At 36.8% G+C, this 22678-nt stretch overlaps 1 protein-coding gene across 2 annotated transcripts in view; it reads left to right on the plus strand.

Moving 5' to 3' along the window:
• The window catches only part of TGFBR3 (transforming growth factor beta receptor 3), a 127873-nt gene that overhangs the window by 90074 nt on the left and 15121 nt on the right, over positions 1-22678 (plus strand). For both annotated transcript variants that reach the window (XM_032192806.1, XM_032192807.1), the window contains 9 exons: positions 4645-4813; positions 7306-7453; positions 11622-11811; positions 13012-13322; positions 14085-14234; positions 15962-16093; positions 16380-16556; positions 19429-19728; positions 20801-20921. In XM_032192806.1, coding sequence (XP_032048697.1) covers positions 4645-4813; positions 7306-7453; positions 11622-11811; positions 13012-13322; positions 14085-14234; positions 15962-16093; positions 16380-16556; positions 19429-19728; positions 20801-20921 — 1698 coding nt within the window. The remainder of the gene's footprint in view (positions 1-4644; positions 4814-7305; positions 7454-11621; positions 11812-13011; positions 13323-14084; positions 14235-15961; positions 16094-16379; positions 16557-19428; positions 19729-20800; positions 20922-22678) is intronic.

Raw genomic sequence — 22678 nt, forward strand, 5'->3', positions numbered from 1 at the left:
CAACTAGGGGTCCAGCTATTTTGAAATAGTAAAAATGAGTAGAACTTTTTGGCAACACCCAACAAATACTGGGGAGCTCAGCACTTACTAGCACCAGTGGCCTAGTCTAATTTAGTAGCTCTTCAGCAATTTTTTAGAGAGACTTCTGCATAGCTGGACTAATTGGCTACCAAAACAAACAAACAAAACCAAAAACAACAAAGCAAGCAACCAACCAAGCAAAAGACCTTATGTGGAGAGAACTTTATTTTTAACTACCTGCATGTAATCATTTGATTTTCTGAAGCATGAGTCTTGCCCCCCAAAATCAGAACATGGCTGTGTTGGTTTTGTCCAAAAACCTGCCAAATTTGTACAGGATTCCCCTGTGTGGTTTTTATTCTACTTGGCACCAATCTTGTATTTTAATGCCAGAAGATCATTCAGAAATACATTTATTAGCTTATTAAAGTGCTCTTGGAACGTTTATATGGGAGTAGTGGTCTCTGTGTTACAGGGATGAACATTTAATTAGATATGTCAAAAAATAGATTAAATAGTTTGTTGATTTGCACATCTCCAGTCAAAGTAGCTGAATATCTGTGAGTTTTGCATTATCTTTAGAATGTATTAACACACAATTTAATTAGGAGTAGTTACACAAAATGGAACTTTGTAAGCAACCAAAATAGACAGTTTCTGAGAAGACTCCTACAAACTAGCTCAAACTGTAACCATATTTGATTTTGATTTAAATTCTTGGCAGAAGAATTAATGTGTGTGTGCATGTGGAGGAATTACGCATGTGTTCAGGGGTGGGGAGAGGGTCAATTCTTGAACTGCAGCAGTCGTGCAAGAAGTTCTATGAAAAACACATGGGACGTGGACCTGTTCTGCTTCTCTGCAGAATAAACAATAGAATTACTAACACAGTGTATGCTGATGGACACTTAAAGCCTTTTCTACAAAAATCACACCACTCAAGTGCTTCAGTCAGGTACCCTCAGCTGCTAGTCTGTGAATCACAGCTAGTGGTACTTGTAATTTACAGGAGGTTGAATGAAGTCATTCCCTGCTGATACATATGACTGATACAGATTTTAATGGCAGTATTCATTTAATTATCTACATTTCATCTTTACTCAAGTTAGAAAAATCTGAAACTGGAAGATCTAAGATTTTATAAGCTGAGGCGTTAGCTGAGTAAAGCAAAAAGAAAATGCAAGACAGAGAACAAAGAAAAATCTGAAGAAGAATGATATTTCATAGAATAAAACTGCTTCTGATGCTCTGAGTCCCTGAAGTCAGTTTTGAAGCTATAACTGAAAGGGAACTGAGTATGTGATGGAAGTCCATCAAAACTGAGTCAGAGCCAGATGCATCTGAATCTTGTTGATAGTGTCCATCAAGAGCATGAGCGCGGCTGGTCAAACACTGCAGGGATGGTGAGCACAATGAAAACCAACACGCTGGAAAGAGGGGTTTGAGCCAGTAGGCATATGAAGTGAGGTTCTTATTCTTGCTTTGATCTGTGTAGTAAAGGAGGTGGCTAAGTGATAACCATGGTAATTGCTATTATATTCTAGAAAGCTGGACTGCTCATAGTGGAAGTCATATTAGTACACATTTTTCAGTAGAAAAGTCAGTTCATTCCTCATGCCTCAATAAGATGTGATTATACAGGTCAGGAAGACTTATCAGTTAGCTAAACGTTACCTGATGCATCCAGTATCACCAATCTAAGTCCAGGGCAGCTGTGCTAGCTAGGAAGGAGATTATTTTCAACACATTTCTAAATAAGAAAAAAGTCAACCATAACAATAACAAGCTGAAAAATACTTCATGTGCAATCTGTTTACAAACTGTATTGCTGTGCTCCTGTCCTGGCGGAAGCTAAAGCTTCAGTCCTGACTCTGAATTTGCACCCTGTGCACACTAGCGCACATGTCCTGCACACAAACTTGCTGGGTTTAATACTTGTAGGTGAATGCTTTGTGCTGTGCTTTGGTGGTTTGTCCTGTCCTTCCTTGCTCCAGCTCACTGCTCTAGGGTGAGTACTGACTGGTAGGAGCTTCCAACCTCCCTACAAAGACTGCAGACACCTTCCCTTTTTTAACACACTGCCATTTTAAAGTTGAGATGATGATCTCCGTAGCGTGAAGGGCCAGTAAACTGCAAAATGCCTGTGAAAAAGCCCTGCCATTTGAGTGGCAGTGGAAAATCCCAGACATCTTGTTCATCCCCAGCTTACACTTCTGAAAGGCAAGCTCTGCTTGGATGAGATTTTTATTGCTGAATTAAGCTGCTGTTGCCAAGGGCACCTGTCTTGGAGAGTGACACCTGATTAGCAGCTCTCATTTGCACAAAAATCTTTTAAGCTGGGATACTCAAGTTTTACCCAGTTTAGCCAAGAGCCCGTGGGTGATACGTGATTCGTACAGAAGACAGCAGACAGTGTCTGTCCTCCTCTTTAAAGTGGAGGTGCTGCCCACAGAAACTACAGCTCCCAGTGTTCAATACAGTCTTAATTGGAGCAGCTTGTGAGTGCTGGAGGGAAAGGCAGGGGCTGGCAGCTGTGCACAACTGCAGCGCCTGCCTTCTGGCCAGTGGGGATCCTTGGCTTATGTGCGTGCTTGCCAGGGCCTTGCCTGACGTTACTCCAGGAGAATTTATTGGTAGTCTTTTGAGATTAGAGAGGTGTAGGGCCCACAAATTGGCTGTTTTACTGTTTTAATAAGTTTATTAATGGATTGCAGACACTTCTAGTACCCTTTTAAAGTAAGTAAACAAATATGAAGTGAAGAAAGAGAAGAAGAAAAAAATGTAGTGACCAAAGAAAATAGAAATGGATCTCCTTTTATTTTCTGTTACAACCCAGATCTTGGTAACTAGCTGACACAAGAATAAATACATTTAGTGGAAAGTGTGCGAGGAGGACATAAGTGTGTATGTCAAGTCGCCAGTGACAGTTAAAATGAGCTGCAGAAGAAAAGCATGCTATCGAGCAGGGGCCCAGGCTGGGGTGTCTCAGTGCTGGTGGCAGTGAGAGCAGGAGTTTCTTGAGAGCTGCATGGAAGTGCCAGGAGCTGAAGTCAAGCTCTTTGCAATGGCTAATGATAGCACCTGTGGTAATTATCCCCAAACTACTTAGAGGCTAGTATTTTATGGCTTGACCTGTGTTGTAGCATGGCAACTGAGAAGCAAATACATCTTATCTATGTATGTATAACTCTGTAGATAGATATAAATTCAAGTTCAGTATAGATCATTTGGGATTACTTTCCATTCTCTGCTGTTGTGGGAGGAGTTGGCAGAACTGCATCTGCATTCGAGGCTAATCTGACAGGGCACACACCAGATGTTAGAGGAGTGCTTTCCTTGTGGAGTAGGAATCGTTACTGTCCCATACATCTTTCATAAGTTCTGTACAAAAGACAGCAAGGTTAATATTCAAAGACTACACTGTGTAAGATGAGAAGAAACTCTCCTAGTTGTTTCCATTGTAGCTGGGGTCACAGAAGTCCCAGGTCTCCCTGAAAAGTTGTGTACCACATGCAATTGCACTTCAGGAATGATGTTTCAGCTCTAATTTGTGGAGCAAACACAAACAGTGGTCTCAACTCAGTTTCTAGGAGTTCATCCACAGCTTTACATACACAATGTAAAATTACAAATTACAGCAATGTTTGTTGTAATTTTTTTCTACCTTGCTACTGTTCTTAATAGGAAGGCCACCTTTATCAAGCAAAGGTCAAAGACACAACTGTTTGAAATTCTGTTCTCAAAAGACTTTTTCTTGAGCACACTATGTTGTCTTCCTGTGTATTGTGATAATTCATATGTAAAGCTATTTCAGAAATACAAAGTATTGTTATATTTAAATGGATATACAGCTTCTTGAGGCACAGTAATATAGGCTGTGCTTGAGACCATCGTACCAAATGACTATTTTTTGTTTTGTTTTGTATAGTAATTAATGCTTGTGATCAGCTAGGTAGTTAAAACCACAAAAAATTATATATCATAGAACTTCCCCACCTTAATTATGGGTATAATGATTAGACTTCCTTTATATCAATAATTTGCCATCATTATCTTGCTACATTAAGTTTTCCTTGTACTAAAGAACTGTAGTATTTCTACACCAACTCTTGACTGCACAAAATGTAGGAAAATATACCAAGCAAGGAAATAGAAAATATTTTCTGTGATTTTTAAAAACAGCAAGTTTATAATAATAATAAAAAAAAACATTTTCTAAAGGGAGGAGTTGAACATAGATGTTTTCTATGAGATAAAAAATATATATTTTGAAAATAAATATGCAAGGAACAAATTAAGTATTTTTTTATTTTGAAAAATGCTTACATACTTTAGTATTGTTTTCAGATTTCTTGGAGGGACGACAGAGTACTTCTAAACTACAGATTTAAAAATTTAACAGAAATTACATCAAAGATGTGCTATGTTTTTGCAATGGTGATCTCCCTTTCAATATTATGTTGATTTCTCTTAAGTACTTATGATAGGTAATAAATATACCTTTTGGCCTAGAGATCTACGCCATAAAATACAGTGCTGCACTGAAGTAGATGCTATGCATACATGAATGTAAACTGATATTTATGTATGAAGCTTTTCTTTCTTTTTTTTCTTTTTCTCCAGATCAAGTGTTTCCTCCCTCGTGCAACATAGAAAAGAATTTTCTCTCTTTAAATTACCTTGCGGGATACCTACAACCAAAAACAGCAGAGGGGTGCCTTATGTCTAATTTAGTCCAAGAAAGGGAAGTTCATATCATTGAGCTAATTACTCCAAATTCCAATCCATACAGGTAAAGTATCCTCTAAATTGACCAAATCTGTCTGAAAGCTAAGGATTTCATCTGTCTGTTGGAAATCAAATGGAGGTAGTCATTTCATCATTACAAGAAGAGCTTGGACTTTAGTACTTTACCTTAAGTAGAAACTAGTTCTTCAGCATGTAAAAATTTTGGATTCTGCTTCATGATTCCAGGATTTTTCTGGACAATACTGTAGAGCACAGTTTTCATGGACTATATCCTGCCTTCCCGCAGACTGAAATTTTGCTCAGTCAACTGAAGTTTTCCAAGGCTAAGGTGTATAAGGGAATATGAATAAGGACAGAATCTTACAGACAGGGATTAAGATGAGCCCACCGTATGAGGAAGTAAGAGAAGGGTTAAAAGTAATCTTGTCCTGTCACAGGTAATGATGACTGGTAGCAAAGCCAAGGGCATTGGTTACCAAACAGAGATCCAGAGGTCACAAGTGATCTGTGGTAAATGATCCACAGTTAGTTTGCAGAATCATACCAGGATTTTCTGTAACATTTCAAGTTGAGTTTAAGGAATATCTTGATAATCTGTATGAAAATCTGTAAGAAAAAGGGTTGAGTATATGAACACATGTATAGGCACAGAATTATATCATAAAATGGCTTGAGATAGAATGGACCTTAAGGACCATATAGTTCCTAATGCCCCTGCCGTGGGTGGGGATCCCACCTGCTAGATCAGGTTGCCCAGTGCCTCATCCAACCTGGTCTTGAGCACCATAGAGTAGTGTAGTAGTTAGGGGAAATTATTTAACTCTGTATGTATTATTAGGGTTATCTGAATTGTCAAAGATACTGTAAACTTCAGAGTTATGACTTAAAATATTTAGCCTTTGCCTGTGTCTCCTAGGTCTTAGTGGGAGCACATGATCTAGAGTTTGCTTTCAGATGATCACACCTGAAAAAGCTTTTCATAAGTGCTGAGTTGCTAGAACATAAATTTGCCATGAAACTTGTATGGTTTTGTTTCTTATAAGAAGAAAAATACAATTTCATCAGAGATGAGATACAATTAAAATCCTGTCTGCTTACTGCAGGCACTGGCTTTCCAACATTGTCCACTTCTGCTCCTCATGCATTACGTTCGAGCACATCCCATTCCTAATCAGGAAATCACACAGGGAGTCGGAGGTGGGAGGAGGGTTCTTTGCAAGAAGGGTAATTATCTCATTGCAAGATGCTAAACCCAGAGCCTGAAAATCCTCTCTTGTGTACCAACTTTGGGAGAGTAAGAATGTGCTGAGGTGTGTTGGAAGGCAAGTAGCTTAGTCCAAAGCATTTGCCTGTATATGGCAGTGGGCAGCAGCCCCATCTTCAATAGAGCTGATGGTTGGCTCAACATCACTCTCACAGTAAGTCCCTTGTAGCATTGTGCAATGATGACAGCCATGTCTCCATCCCTCTTGGCTTTTGACTTTGGCTGAGAATGCATGACAGGAATTTGTTTTTCAGGTGATAATGCTGCAAAGTGTTTAAATGTTACAATATTAAAATTTAAAAAAGACATTAAGGGTGTTAAGTTTCTTCTTGCTTCATTGTTGGTTATAAATATTTGCCACAACTATCTTAACGAAGTTTATTCACATAGAAACATACAGAAGCTGAGCTGAGTATGTGTAAAACTACAGGCGATAAAACAAAAGGTCCCAAGATACTAAGTCTTAATGCAGAAGATTAGTTGAAACATGATATTTGGTGATGAGCACATTCTTATGACGTGTCCCTATAAGATGATTTGGAAGTAAAGGTTTTTATTTTGAATTAATATTTTGCATGATGAGATATTATTGCTCTCCTTATTTTTACTGAAGGCTTGAAAATCTGGATAGTGTTCATCTATTTTCCAGCAATCAGTAGGCTGTACATCTGTTTTCTTTTCGTTTTGAAATGAGTATATATCCAGAAGTATTGGAAACTAAATATGATGGCTTAATTCCTCAACACACACAAGATCCTATGCAAAGTAATTTCCACAATTTAACTGTGAAGGCAGAGACGTTGTCTAATATAGTATTTGTGCATTTTTTGCTATTAACTTGCTTAATTTGTATTTTTACTTACTTAAGGTATTGTTTTGAGTTTTAATATGGTTATACCCAGAAGAAACTCGAGGCACCATTGCAGTGAATTAAGAAAACAGTATTTACTGTATAAAACAAAACTGCTACTCATAAAACTACCCTGCTCCAAATAATAACTGAAATGAGTAGCACACTTCTCATAAACAAAGAAACAAAAAATATTATTTGTCTAAAGAGTAGTTGAAGAGAAGTTGTGTCTATTGTTACATAAAATCATTTAAGAGTATGTGGAATAACAATCTGTTTTGCACATGTTGTGTTGTCTGGGATAATCTTCAGCATTTTAATCAGCTGGCCAGACAGTGGAAACATGATGGATTGGAAGAAGGTTGATAGCTGAAAATGTCTGGCATTCTGGTCTTACTTTCTCTCTATTTTCCACACACAGTGCTTTCCAGGTGGATATAATCATTGACATTAAACCATCTCAACCAGGCGCCAGGCTTGTCAGAGACATCGTACTTATCCTCAAGTGTAAAAAATCTGTCAATTGGGTTATCAAGTCACACGATGTCCAGGGAAAGCTGGAAGTGATTGTAAGTTAAGGCACCTTTTATTTTTTGAGATATACCATGCTGCAGCAACATAGAATCTATTTGAACATGATGTAGTACTGTCCTATATTGATTTTTGAATGTATTCTTAGTTGCCTTTTTTTTTTTTTGGATTATTACTACATTTCAAGGAGTAAATTCAGAAACTATATGTACTTTTTTCTCCTTTACGTACTGACCAACACATCACAGAATTCGGGTGGTTAGTGCAAGGATTTAGGTTCTATGTCTTCTTAACTTCTGTGGAAGTTAAAACATTAAGCTGGATCTTCATCTCCCTTCTTGCTGTTACTTTGGTGAGAGGATCTACAGGTTTATTTCAGAAGTTGGAAAGATGCCTGTGAATTGAGAATGGATAATTCTAGATACAAGTCATATACCCATGTTGCTTTAGAAGTGGGAACTGCTTTGCTCCTTCCTTGTGATTCTAGTGGTCTCCAGCCTTCTCCCCTACCAATATTTCTGTCCCCAGCAAGTGTTTGGTCAAATTGACCTCACCTCTGCTCAGACCACAAATAATAGTTTAAAAAAAAAATAAAATCAGGGTTGATAAAGCTAAGCCTTTGAAACCGTTCTTACACATAATTGGAAGCTCAGATTCAGAATGATTTTTGGCACAGACTCTGTGGCTCAATGCTGTTTCTACTAAGAAAATGCAATTTCCCTTTTTTGAAAGAAAAAAAAAAAAGAAAGAAAAGAATAAAAATTAGAATGATCTCATGGCCTATAAATGCATGGCTTATTTCTCTCTTAAATGATCAATTGAGTGCATTGTAAAGTTGATCTTAATGCTGGCTCAGGACCAGCCAGTGGCCTACTGATTAACATTTTTTTTAATAACTAAGGTATACTTTCAAACTCTGGCTATCTATATTTATAAGAATTTCACTTTGCTTAGCAGCTTTATACATTCAATGCATGCAGGGCAATACTGCAATACTGATAGGATCCAAAGGCTGCTTGATCTAAATCTTTTGCATACCACTCTGTTCTCTTAGAATTTGACACTTGATTTTGAGAGTGAGGAATTTAAAAGGAAACAAACAATGGTGTTGCTTAGAAAATTGTCTGAAAATATTTTCAAGAATTGATGATGAAATTCCCTTCTGATCCCTGGTGCATCTTTATCTTATGGACATGAAAGGACATTCTGGTCCTAACTAACCAGCCCAAAAAACATTGGACTTTAAAGTTTCATTCTGGATTATTGCACAAGAATCACCCATGTATATTTAGACCTCTTAGCCAATGCTGTGTGGGCCTGCTTTAACAGGACAGACAATGGTGCATTAGTTCACTTCATGCTTGCAGATACCCATAGTAACGCATTGCATATCTACGAAGCTACCTCTTTGTAGATGATGAATTTTTCAAGTGAGGATTTCTAGGGGATTTTAAAATGTTATTTAGTAATTATTGCCAGTATAAGTAAAAATTATTTCTGTAATGGGTGGAAAAAGTCAACATTTTATTTAGATCAGCAAAAGAAAATAATACTATATATGGAAATGTCGGTCTGTTAGGCTGTATATTTATGTTAGGATTTGTGGGTGTTTACTGCTTCATTCATATAGATGTCCCATTTTCTGAATGTATGTTTGTTTTACTTTATTTATAGGGGAGTAGGGAAGGGAACTAAACACCCACTTGTCATTAAAAAAGCATATACATCCAGGATTTAGGATTTGTTCATATCTCTATTAAGTTGAAGGTCTTTCCAAGCCCAAATTTAGACAATGCGTAAAAACATTACTAAACAATTAGGTAATGCTTCACAATGTTCTTTTTTATTAGTTGAGTTGGTTCCATGCACTTCAATTTTCCTAACTTCTTGCCCTCAACACAAGTCAGGATTGTCTTGAGGGGATTGTCAGACTGAGTGAAAGGTTAATGCTGCGCTGCCTCAAACCCAGCACTGAGTTAAGGTCCAGGTTCATAGACAAGAAGTGGAAAAAACAAAGAAACAAAACGAAACAAAAAAACTTTTTGAGTCATGTAGCTCATCTCCCAGCTTGGTATGCTTCTTGATCATTGATGGACACAAAATTGAGTAAAAAGTGAGTAGTTTAGGTAAAAGAATTACACAAAGTATGTGTAGTGCTGTTCTCACAGGCTGTGTTTGCAGTTGTATGTCCTTACATCAATTTCAGTTTCTGTGCTTGTTGGATTATCTGCACTTCACATTGCTTCCTTCAGTGTGGGTGTCTTTTTACAAAACTATAGACAGTATAGTGCAAAAAGAAGTGACATCAGAAAGATTTGATAAATTGCATTAGCTTCCATTTATTTCAAAGAAACGAGTGTGCTGAGGGACAAAGAGTGAAAGAGGTAAGATGCACAGAAGAAATCTCTGAAGATTTCATAAGCTTGAAGGAAGTGATCTTGAAATGAGGAGAAGTGCCTACCAATTTCTGAAATCATCTCTCTTTATTCTGAATAGTTTGTTGGGTGGCTCTGTTGATTGCCAGTACTACGTGTGAGGGTGTTGACAGAACAAGCAAGTGAAGGAAGGTGTGCCTATTCCTGCAAGTCCTTGTGCTTGGCTTTGTTTCATCAAGGCGATGCAGGACTGAACATTTACAGGCTCACTGTGGCATGGAGAGGTATAAACAAGCCCTGAAAATGGTCAGATGCCAGCTAAGACAATAAAGTTCTGGAATAATATTTATTCAGCTGTCTAATCCTGACAAAAAGGAAAGGAAAGCAGAGAGGGAGATCCAGCGAAATTGGGATAGCATAATAATTCCAGCCAGTCAAAGCTGCGTGTAATAAATTGTATCCAGATTTGTATCTGTTGAAGAATAAAATACTATTGGATCCAAAACAGTAATAAAGCACTAAAATTAGGATACCCATTGCTTCCTTTATATTTCTGTTCTTCAGTGACCTTTGCTGGTCATTGATAACTGTACTGCTAACAGTATCATTAAACCAGATACTTGGCACCTAAAACTCCCTTTAACTTCAGTTGTGAAGATTTGAGTGCTTAAAGAATGCAAAATTGCATTACAAAGAAATGAGGGAGAGAGATCAAGGTAAATTATATTATTCTATCAGAACTCATGAGCTTTAATCACTGCTTTGTTCAAAGGCTCTGTTTCTAAAGTCAAGTAGAGGAATATAACACCTCCGTGACCCTGTGCAGTACAGCCATATGATCTAAAAATAGGCTGGGCAGAAGCAAGAAATCAGTGCAATAATTTTTTAATTTTTTTTTACGTTCTTGAGCAAGAGAAAAATAACACTGTTTTGTTGAAGGAAACTAATGGGGATTTAAAATAAATAAAATGCAGCCTGTATGATGGAGAATGTAATCAGGAATGGAAACAAAAGTGTGTGCTGTACAGCATTAAATGATGTAATCTGCATATAGAAAGTTCAGTTCAGTCACATTGCAGGAATCATTGATAAGTGGGTCATTATGCCCTTTACTGCTATGAGTGTTTAGCTTGCTCTGTAGTTCTTAATGTGATTGTTATAGTGATAACAGTAATACCATAACAATAAATATATAAGGGCTTAGCGTTGTGGGAATACATATTTACATTTAAGCATTTAAAACAAGTTAAAACATAATATCAGTGAATATTTTCTGTCTGCCCCTCTGACAGCTAGAGATGCTTGTTGTATCCTCTTGACTTGCCTATTTGGACAAGAAAATTTGAAATTTTGTCACACTTTAAAAAAAACTTTACACAGTTTGTCACAGTTTAAAAAAACTTTAAGTTTTTTTGGGGGTACAGAAAGTATATGTTGTCTTTTAATTAGTTTGATCTGTCATAAAAGTGCATATTCTCACCTCACTGTTCAGCATTTCTCAGTTTTGAAGAAAATTCAGTATTAAACAAATGGCTATAAATACACCCCTCTTGTTTAGGAATTAACTACGTCTGACCAACTTGATTGACTTTACCCTGGAACAGCCTGAACCAGTCAGAGACTGGGAGGAAGGCAGAGCTTTTCTCCAGGTGTACAGCAGTTCTGTGTTTAAGACGGCAATTTATTTTATTTCCCAGGTGATCTCCATTTGCAAACTGCTCTGTTAATTGATAAAGTAACATTTCTCACCAAAATGTGAAATCGGTGTTGATATTTCATGTCAAGTATTCTTAAATGGTAGATCATGAGCCATGTTTTTCTTTGTTTGCAGACATCAAACAGTATTGGTTTTGGAAAGGAAACAGAGCGATCCATGATTATGAGTAAATCAGTAATACCTGATATTCCTTCTTCTCATGAGAGTTTGATCAAGTGGGCTTACGAGCATAAATATAGCCCGGTTACTTCCTACACAAAAGCCCCTGTTGCTAACAGATTTCACCTGCAACTTGAAGATACAGGTAAGCTTAAAGATGGAGTTTCATTATATAGAAAAAAAACATTTGCTGTGTTGCCAGGTGTATGATGCTTTGAAATCTCCTTTCTCAGTTTTAAAGATTTGTTGTTGGGTGTTGTAGTACTTTCACTGCTCGTTGTCATTTGTGTTGGGAATACATCTAACTGCTGGTTTAAAAACAACAGCAAAAAATCTGTGGCTTCTTGATCGGGACATAATACAATTTCCCTGGAATTTTCTGAAGTGTTGGTGGAATTAAATGCTTATAGTTTGTTCAGTTCAGAAGCTTGACCGTGCTCAGTGCTTGCTGGAAAGAGAGGACTTCAGTGACTGGATATTTTGTTAGTTAATAAATTCAGTTTTGATTTTTATCAAAAATATGAACACATTTTCTTAAGACAGTTAAATGAACTTTTAAATTGTTTACAGACAAAAGTGGCTTATCAGAAAAGTATGAGCAAATGGAATAAATACAACCATTAAAAAAATTTACTTGGCCAAAGTCATTGCTGATGTAAATATATCCTGGTCCATTGAAGCTAGTAGATTTGCTTCTGCTTTTGCACTCGTTCTGAATTTAAGTCCCTATAAATTTTGTTTAGTTGTTTTGATAAACGCTTATATTTACACAGATTTTATCAGCTGCACTCTCATGGTTTCCAGATAATTATCTGCTTGGGCCAGATGTCGAGATTTCGGTCCTGAGCAGTACTGCCTATAAGCCAGGAGATATATAGTGTTCTCATTACTCATCATAAAGTTAACGCTCATTTAACTTCACTTTGGCTATATAAGTACTTCCACAACAGTGGAAATTGTGCCATCAGGTAACAGAAGAATTTCAGTCAGTGATTTGAACAGATATTTCAGCAGCACTAAAATAGTGTATTTCTGGGCTATGGTGTTTCCTTTATGTTTGTGGTTGCCCTTGCATAAAGTGAAGCCCACTCCTCAAAGTCCGTTGTTAACTGTTAGTGAGGCATATTTCTAGAAGGGATTAAATATACCAAGATTAAATTCTAAACCCTTAGCGGAGGAATTATGGCTGGTTACCTGTAAAGTAGAAAGATGTTTCTTTGGATGTCTTTCAGGGGCTTCCTTTCTGGATGATATTTTTTTTGGCATGAAAATTACTCAGTTATGAATTCTTCTGTGAAAAAAATATTTACTAACCTAATTTACTTTTTTTTTTTTTTTCTTTTAGAAGAGATGAATGATGAAGAAGACCATTCTCTTCCTCCAGAGCTGACAGAACTGCTGCCTGCCTCAAAGAATCCTGCATTAAATGATGGCCTGACTTTTCCTTTTCACATTAACAGAGGAAGGCACGACACAGTGGGAGAAGGAATTTTCCCATCCAGGGATTCAGTGGACACATTAATAAATCATGACTTTGAGCGTTCCCTCCCAAAGCACAAAGAACCTGAAGAGGTTCAGGGCAGTGCTGATGTAGCCCTGTCAATAAAGTGTGATGACAAAGTCATGACAGTGGCTGTAGAAAAAAACTCTCTACAGGTATGTGTGATCTCGTATTGTCAAATTTGGGCAAACTATTTTGGGCAGGCCATTTTGTTTGTATTTTGATTTTAAAAATAAATATTCTAAGAATATTACCACCCTCACCCCCTGAAAAAAAAGTTTGAGGAAACTATACTGTGGATATCCTTTGCCATAATGCTGGGTCTTGTTTCCTCTTCCCAGCAATACAGTAGTTCGTAGAGGGATTTCTGGTTAAGGATTTGCCATGTTGATTCTGTCAAAAACTACTGTATTCAACCATCAGTCAGAATTTTTAATCTCCAAAATACAAAGAAGCTGCTTTTGATAGCTGTGTAAGACCTGAATAGGTCTGTGAAGCAGCAGCTAAGGGGATGGAAAGTTAGAGGGTGAAACTGTATAGTCCACTGTTTCCCATTATGTGGTATTTTATTCTGTCTTGACCATTTAGCAGCTGATAGGTTGCTTGTGCCCATTTGCATTGTGGAAAAGAGCCTGATACAGACTAAAGCATTTTTAGCTCATTTTAGACCAAATAGAGTTTGTGTCAGCAGATTAATAATGAACCTGTTGTTTCCTTTGTTCCATGTTACTTTTATTCCCTGTCTGTCATGTATAACAGCATTTTGAGATTGACCTTCCCTGGATGTCAGTACAATGAACCTCACTTCCTCTTATCAGTGGTCATGAACAGTATTCTGAGCTGCACTTTAAGCGAGAGTCTAACACAATAGTATTTCAGCAGAGGTTTCAGCCATTTACAAAGCATCTTTGTTTTAGGCTAGCGGCTACACAAGGACAGAGCTCTCACTGCTGGATCATTCTTGCAAGGCCAGGATGAATGGTACCCATTTCATTTTGGAGTCTTTACCGAATAAATGCGGGACACGGACAGCATATATCTTGGACAAGATTGTTTATTTTAACTCTGTGAGTATTTTAGAAAGAGGAGCCTTCTCCTCTGCTGCACGTCATAGTGGTACAGGGAAGCCATTGTAGTTAGCTTTAGACTTAGCAGAAAGGAGGAATCCTGATATTTTTTCTGTAGAGCACAAACCTAGTTGCAGCTACAGTCCCTGTATTCAAGGATGTATGAAGGCCATGCATTCAGTGTACCACTGTGGATAGTATCCCAAAGGGAAAACAAGGAGTTGAAATTATGTGCTTTTACAAAACTACAGGGCTGAAGTTTGGGGACCATCTGTACCAGTCTCAGAGAGTTTGCATGTGCTTTCCCTATGCAGCTTGAATGTGCCCACATGTAAGCAATACTACATAGCTATAGGAAGGGACAGGAATGAAGTTCTGTGATTGCAGAGAGCAATACCATTTAATTCACATGCTGGATTATTTAAGGTGATTTTTTTTCTTTCCAATTAGTGGGAGAAAGCCTTTCAAAAAGTGAGGAAGAGAGATTATCTGTGCATGCTTGTATTTTGGATTCATACTTGCTATCAGTGGATGTATGTGATGAAGGGTATCTGAGTACTTTTGTGTGAGTGATGATGTTAAGAAGCCTGCATAGGTTCCAGAGACTGCTTCGACGCTGGCTCAGTTTATGACCTTAAATACATTGTGACTAATCTGGGTTGGAAAGTAATGACAGGTTTCTCTTGCTGAGCTTTCCAGTACATAACCTTGGCAAATGATGGAAGGCCTGTGGTCCAACCCAAACACAGCTAAGGCAATTTCATCTGACCTTGCCTGGCTAAAACTGTTCTATATTGGCAAGTCTGTAGCACCTAACTTTAGAAACAATCTCAAACCGAGACTGTGGATAGAAACATCTTCTAACTACAGAATAGCATGTGTCTGGAGCTAAATACTGTCATTGTCCCTGTATTATGTTCTATTATGGTCCAAACCAAAACGGTATTTGCTGTTGCTTCTCTCCTTTCTCCACCATGTCTTTACGAGTCTTGGTTACTCACTTAAACTGAAAATCATGTATGGATAGTATGAATGGAGTCTCAAAGAGAGTATATATCACTTCTTACTGTTTGCTTTATGTTCAAGAAAACAAATATGAAAGTCTTACAAGGGAGGGGTCTAGCTGAGGAACTGCAGGACATAGATAGCTAACAGAAAAAAGGAACTGTCAAGTGAAGAAATGGAGAAGTGTGGATAGGAGGAAGAAAAACGGGGATGTTAAGTAGAAATTCAGAGGAAAAAAGGAAAAAATGAAGAAAGAGACATGTTTTGGGGTCTACATCTCTAAAAGTATAAATGGAAATGACAGAAGAAAAAATCCTTAATGAGCCTAATACTTTCAATGATATTCAGTGAGTGCATTAAGGAAAACTGTAAATTGTGAAAAATCACTTTAGAAAGCCATTTTTAAAATCAGTGTTGGTTATACAAGTACCAGAAACAGAATGGAAATGCTGGAATGCTCATTTGGATATCAACACCCAGACCAGCATTTTTATTGTTTTTTATGTTTCTGAATTCTGGAAACAAACTAAAGGGTGTTCACAAAATGTAACCTACATATCTTAAACAGCTTTTGTGCCAAGCATTTAAGATGTTCTTTCACCATCTGATTAGCTGGTGCACTTCTTTAGGCCTTCACATTGTTCTGAAGAGAGAAGAAAATAATAACCACAGAGTGCTCAGTTATCATCTAATTTTATGCATTTGTAATACCTTTTGTGCAGATTGTCATTCAGCTGTCATCACCAGCTGAAAGCAGTGGCTTTGATGATGATGACATGGAATCAGGTGATAATGGATTTCCAGGGGATGGTGATGAGGGAGACATTACTTTCTCAAGCTGGCCTGAAATAGCGGTATGTTACTCCTGGTTTTGTACCTGACAATAGAGGAGAAACCTGTTGTAAGAGGCAGCTCATAAAAATTGCATTCATAATAATAGCAATTAATTTGTCTTTTACCACTTTTCCTCACACTTCTGTTTCTTGTAACCCTGCTGAAGAGTGGCACTAAATAGAGGGAATGTGGGTGGGCCAATATTGTACACTCCAAACTTGTCCTTATCCAGCTACCATTCCTGACTCAGGATGTATTTGTACCAGTGCATTTCTTTCTTTCTTTCTTTATTTATTTATTTTTCAGTTTAATTGCACACTGCACCAGCCAGAGAAGGATTTTTTTAATCCTGCCATGTTCTGGCCTCCTGAACCACACGTCACGAATGTGACCTTCAACATGGAGCTATACAAAACAGATCTGTTCCTTGCTCCCTCCCAAGGACTCTTCTCTGTTGCTGAGAACGGGCCAATATACGTAGAGGTAACAAACGATAAAAGCTGTCAATCTAGCCAAACACAAGGTCATGCAACTGAGCCAAATTTATGCTTGTTGGTAGAAAGACCTCCTTATGCAGTTGCTTTAAACTGACAAGTATGAGGTTTTGGGGCTATGGAGAATACAAAATGTGGGTTAAGAAGCAGGACAATGCTTTTGGTCAAAATCACAGGATTCCTGCAGAATGGATGAACTTCAGTACAAGGTAGATTAGTCATTCTTATTATATCTGCTTTACTGTGCAGAATTTAAGATGGTCTCTGAGATCTTGCTCTGAACTGTCATTTTCTGGTGAAGACTTCAGGGTTCATTTTATTGGGTAATACAGCTGAACCTCATCTGAACAATGTAGGCATGAAAAAATGGTTACAAGTGTCTGTCTTTCACATGGTAGTGTTAGGTTGTAAAGTTAATACAGATCCTGTTCTCTCCCTGATCCACTTAAAAACTCCAGTTACAGGTCTTGTGCTCATCACACGAGATCTATGGTAGAAGGTAAATAAGCCCAGCAAAGTCAGCAGCCATGAGCATAGTGGCTTGTTTGACATTAGAACAGTTTTCATTGCTGTTTCAGTGTCTTGTGACTCTTTTTCATTCTCTCTCTAGTGAAGAGGTTTCCACTTCTTTGGAGAATAAAAGACCGTAAAGAAAATTCATCTTGAAAATGTATTGTGTATAGTAATTTTAAAGGAGTTTCTCTTGGTCTTTGTCCTATTATACAGTACAAAGACACTTTATGATGGAAACAGAAGCATGAAAGTGGTGCCAGAGCTCCAGGTTTTTCTTTTTCCCGTGCTCCTGCTGCACTATAGGATCTGCTACTATAGCCTTTTCTACTTCCTTTCTTTAAAAAATACTGCATTCATTTCAGGGCTGTTAGATAGCAGATAATCTGTGAAGGTCTTTGGTTTTGTTTTTTGTTCATTTTCTCTTGGTTTTTTGAGACTAAAATACCAACTAAACAATGATAAGAGTACCACAGGAGCTTTGCCATATCCTCAGAGCTAAAATTAAACCCATTACATCAGTAAGCAGATCTAAACAGATGTAGTTATCTCTAACACTTTTGTTTGTTTTCTGCCAAAACAACTTTAAACAATGCTATAGTGAAAAGTACTTAAGACAGTTGAAGCAAAAAGAAAGTATGTCACCGTCATTCAAGAATGTTTATAAAAGACACATTATTTTTTTTTTTTCATTCACATAAAACCTGCTGCTTCCTTCAGCAATCTAGGATTAATTCCCTTGGCTCCTAGCTCTCTGGATTGGTCTGATTCTGGAGCTGCTAATTCAGACAAGTGTTCTGATTTCTTCATCACCTGTCCTAGCACAGGCCTTTATTCTTTTTTTTTTTTTTTTTTTTTTTTCTGTTTCTTTTTCTTACACGGTGGAAAATCTATATCAGTTTTGGACTTCTGTGTTTTCATTTTTATCTGACAGATTTTTTTGGCATTTGTTTGTTTTCCTTTTGTGGCTAATACCTATATTTTATATATATGTGTATATATATATAAATAAAAATTTTGCTCAGTAAATTACTTAGGTCATAATCTGTAAGAACTCTATCTGCCTTTTCCTTCTCTGCTAAAAAAAAATTCTTCAGTATTTTATATTTTGGCTCTTTTTTTTCTCATTCTTGGCTTTCATATTCTTACCATAATTCTGGTCTCACCTTCCCTATAGTTCTTTTTGTTTCCTTGAGATACCATTCATCCTTTTGTTTACATGATAGTGTTTCATGATGTAGTATACTTGTCCTCCTTGTCATAATCTCTGTTTACACAGTCGGTTTACCTTTCAATATCAGTGGCTTCATTTTTATTTGCCCATTTGTTTTTTTATAAGATGGTATCTCTTGCTTAGATATTTCAGCCCATCCTTTCATCTTTAGTTTGATTACTGCTCACATAGAGAAAAATGAGAAATGCCATTATTCACTGCAGAACTCAGAGCATCCAAACATTTTTCTGTATAGACCACAGGAAAATTAGGCAGGGTTTCACTTAAATATACATGCAGCACATAAAGATTAGGTACACAGTTAAGGTATGTTTCTTCTTTCTAAGCAGAAAATTATTTCTTGTGGAATTGTTTTCATCATGTAGTGTTAATAGTCAGGCATAGCATTCCTGTTATTTATTAGAAGTAGCATGCTTCATTTGTTATAATTTTTTTTTTTCATAATTATTCTGTAGCATTTATTGTCTGTCTTCAAATTCAAATGAACAACATTAGTGCCCTGCAAGTTTGCAGTCTTAGTTATTTTTCATTTTTTGAATATGAATTTCAGACTCACATTTCTTAAAAAATTACAGCTTTTTAGTAGACTTCTCCCCCACCCCCAGTCCAGAAATGCCACCCACACATCAGACCATGACCTCCACTCTGCTTCTGCATTCCACTCTTGGCGGGGGGTGGTTTCTCTGTTGTGTATTGCTTTTTTCCATTTCCTTTTTATTTTTTTTTTATTTATTTTTTTTGTTAAAGTTTCAAATGGACATGGATTTAGAAATCACCTTTCATAGAACTCTCATGAGCTGTTTGGCTGTAAGGGAAGCAGCTCCATCTCAGTAGTTGCTTTCATTAATGTACATATCTGGTCTGGATTTTTCATATGATTTTGAAAATATAAGGGATTGCTGTATTTTGCATGTTTATGCTATTAAGCAGCTGCTGCTTTTGAAACCATAGATTTTCTCTCTGTCTGACAGCCTACCCTTAACATGTAGCCTTCAAAACAGTTCAACATGAAGCGTCACTGGATCACCGCTTTAAATAAATGTTGAAAATGTGAATGAAACTTGAACTAAAAATGTAATTTTTGAGATCTTACTATGTTTTTTTCTTTTTAATGCAGGTTTCTGTGACCAAAGCTGACAGATCCTTGGGTTTTGCCATTCAAACATGCTTTGTTTCCCCATTTTCAAATCCAGATAGAATGTCTGATTACACCATTATAGAAAATATTTGTCCTAAGGATGAATCTGTTAAATTCTACAGTACTGAGAAGGTGAAGTTCCCAATAGCACATGCACAGAAGAACAAAAAAAGATTTAGCTTTGTGTTTAAACCAATATTCAACATCTCACTGCTCTTTCTTCATTGTGAGTTGACTTTGTGTACAAATAAAGACAAAGATACTGAAGGACTGCCTAAGGTCAGTAATTTTTTAAAGTCTAAACTTCTGATTTAAGAGAAAATAAGATTTATTTTTTAAATCTGAAATGACTAAATGTTTTGCTGTTGGATTGATGTAATGAATATGATAGATCTAGACTCAAGATTTTAATGGATAAGAGTCATGATGCTACGCATTTTGACTGCAACATTTACTGTTTCTATTTAAATCTCATTGTATGGGATAAATAGAAGTTGCTTTTCATTATGCACATAGTTCAGATTTATCTTTGCTCTCAATATCACATAACAGTATTACAAACAATGTTAGTTTTAACTTCCAAAGACATACATAATACTGGATAATATTGCAAGTGTGTTTGACCCTTCTTTTAGGAATTGAGATTAGCATGTCTCACTAGAACTTGGTTAGAAAATAAGTAAATGCTGGCATGTTTGCTACAGTTTGGTACCATATCATCTTACGTGTTTTTACAGCAAATAGTCCTGAACTGCTCTAATGTTTCTAAATAAAATTCATAATTTCTATCTGATTGTTACAAAAGACAATCACCAAATTTTCCTCTATGACTAATGAAAATGGCTTAAATCCATTTCTAGAGAATATATTGTAAGAATTTAAGAATTTTGAATTTATTTTTACTTTTGGCAACTTCTGTAAGTGGCCCTCAAAGTTTTTTTTTGTTTTTTTTTTTTTTTTTTTTTGAAGATGTCTTGTCATACTGATCAGCATGTACTTGTGACTACAATACTGGCCGCTGGGTTTTTAAAAACTAGTGTCTGTTTTTTATTCTGCAGTAAAGTAATTAGTACAATTTAAGTTCTATACTAACACTCTCATAAAGGTTAGAGGATCCTTAATGAAGGCAAAGGTTGCATCCTGAAGCACAGCTAAGAGTTACCTTTGCCACTACATTACATGTGTTGTTTGGAGGTACTCCTGTTTTGTTTTGTTTTGTTTTTTGTGGTAAGCAATTTTGATAAAACTGATAATGGGACAACTGTGCAGCTGGCAGAGCTATGCTGGCAGACACTGCAGATGTTTGATTTTGAGTAACTCCAGCCTCACTTGCTGTTCTTTCCACCTGCAGTGTATTCCTCCTGATGAAGCTTGCACCTCTCTTAATGTGGATATGATCTTGGCCATGATGCACAACAAAAAAACCTTCACCAAGCCCCTTGTTGTAGTAACTCATGAAGGAAAACCAGAAGGTATGAAAATGGGCTTGACTTGTTTAATAAAGCTATATACATGTATATTATACTGTGTACATATAGCGACTTAACATGGAGTAAAACAAGAGTATTCCAAGTATGTGTCATTGTGTAAAATCATGGTAATACTGTGTTTGTAAGATGTTATTTGTTTAGATTTGTCCCTGGCAGTAGTCATTGTGGTAGTTTGTTGCCATCTTTTAATGGGCTTTATTGATCCCTGGAAATGTGGTTTTGCAAGGCATTAAAAAAGGAATACCGTACTGTGCAACAAATATGGGTTTCATAAGCAAAATTCTAGCACTGCTACTTCCAGCAGCTTCTTGTTGCCCAGAGATCAAAGGCAGTGCTCTGTTCCCAGCTATATCACTTCTATGTTGTGGTTGTAAATTTAGGAATGACAGCAATAGAATTACAAAATATTGGGAATGCTAAAGCCCAGTAAGTTTGTAAAGCAAAGCAATGGCCACCAGAAAGAAACTCATTAGGTTATTAGGCTACTAAGAGAAAAAGATGAGCTTTTATGCAACTCCTGTTTGCTACAGTGTAGGACATTTATTTCTGGGGAAGTTTTTAATAAACACCTTATTCACATCTTTTGCAGAGTAATTTTATTACTGTTTTTAGTTCAGTCAATGTAACAATGTGCTATTGCTTATCTTTAATGCCTCATACATGTATAAGGAGATGGTGAAAGATAATTTTCCCATCTTAAACCTACATAGCCCCAAGCAGCATGGGTCTCTAGTATGATAGATATTTTTGTCATTAAAAACAAAGAGCATGTTTTTAGTACCTTAATAGTAAGATCTGCTTTCATTTGAAGGATAGCAAATGTAAGTGAAATATGCTCAGTTCTGCACCCATGTCCAATAAAGTAGTTCTCTAATTCACATTAGTAGTAGCTAAATCTGTTTAAAGGCAATTTTGGACCTCTGGGGTAGACCTGCTAGTTGTGCTCCATTGAAGAAAATGGCATGATGAGAATATGCTCCAATTTAAGATATGCCATGTGTGTTTACTGAGTGATGGGAACTAAGAACTATTTCCACAGTTTCATGTAGTTTGAAAGTTCTTCTTGGTGAATGCCTCTGATAACAGCATCAGTCATGTTTTGTTGCATCCATTAAAGGAGAAAGTGCATGTGCATTATCTTTTCCTTTTGTATTAGCATGGCAGTTTAATTAAAAGCTTCAGTGGTTTCACGTGCACGTCATAATCTTAAATTTGTATACAAAGGCTGCTTGAAATTTTGGAATGCTTTTCAGGGAACATCAAAGGATGGGCATGAGAAATCCTTTAAACTCAGTTGTACAGTGCATGCTTTTTAGTCTTCAAGCAATTTATAGTACCATACAGCATTGCTAGGGGACATAAGCAACAACTGTTTCTGTTTTAACTCTGCAAAAGAGTGTATTATTTGCTTTACAAACTTCTTGTTAGTACAGATCAAATCCAATATGAATTAAAGTAAGTATTTGATCTGTCTGATACAACTAAAACTGTATTTGGGGCTTGATTCTGTGCTTTCTTTTTAACAGAACTCCCACTTTCTCATTTGCTATTCTATTGGGAATGAGTAAATCCTACAACTGAAGTTCATCTTTCAATAAACAGACTTATACTCTGAGCTCTCTTGCTCTTCTGATGTGTAGAGCATTGTGTGCAGCTCCCATCTAGGACTGCACTCAGAATGTTGTCTTTGTGAGAGGCACAAGGTCTTAGTGTGCAAAGACAAGCTAAATTTATAAAGA

The sequence above is a fragment of the Aythya fuligula genome, chromosome 8, assembly GCF_009819795.1.
Source record: "Aythya fuligula isolate bAytFul2 chromosome 8, bAytFul2.pri, whole genome shotgun sequence".
In the NCBI taxonomy this organism is placed as follows: Eukaryota; Metazoa; Chordata; class Aves; order Anseriformes; family Anatidae; genus Aythya; species Aythya fuligula.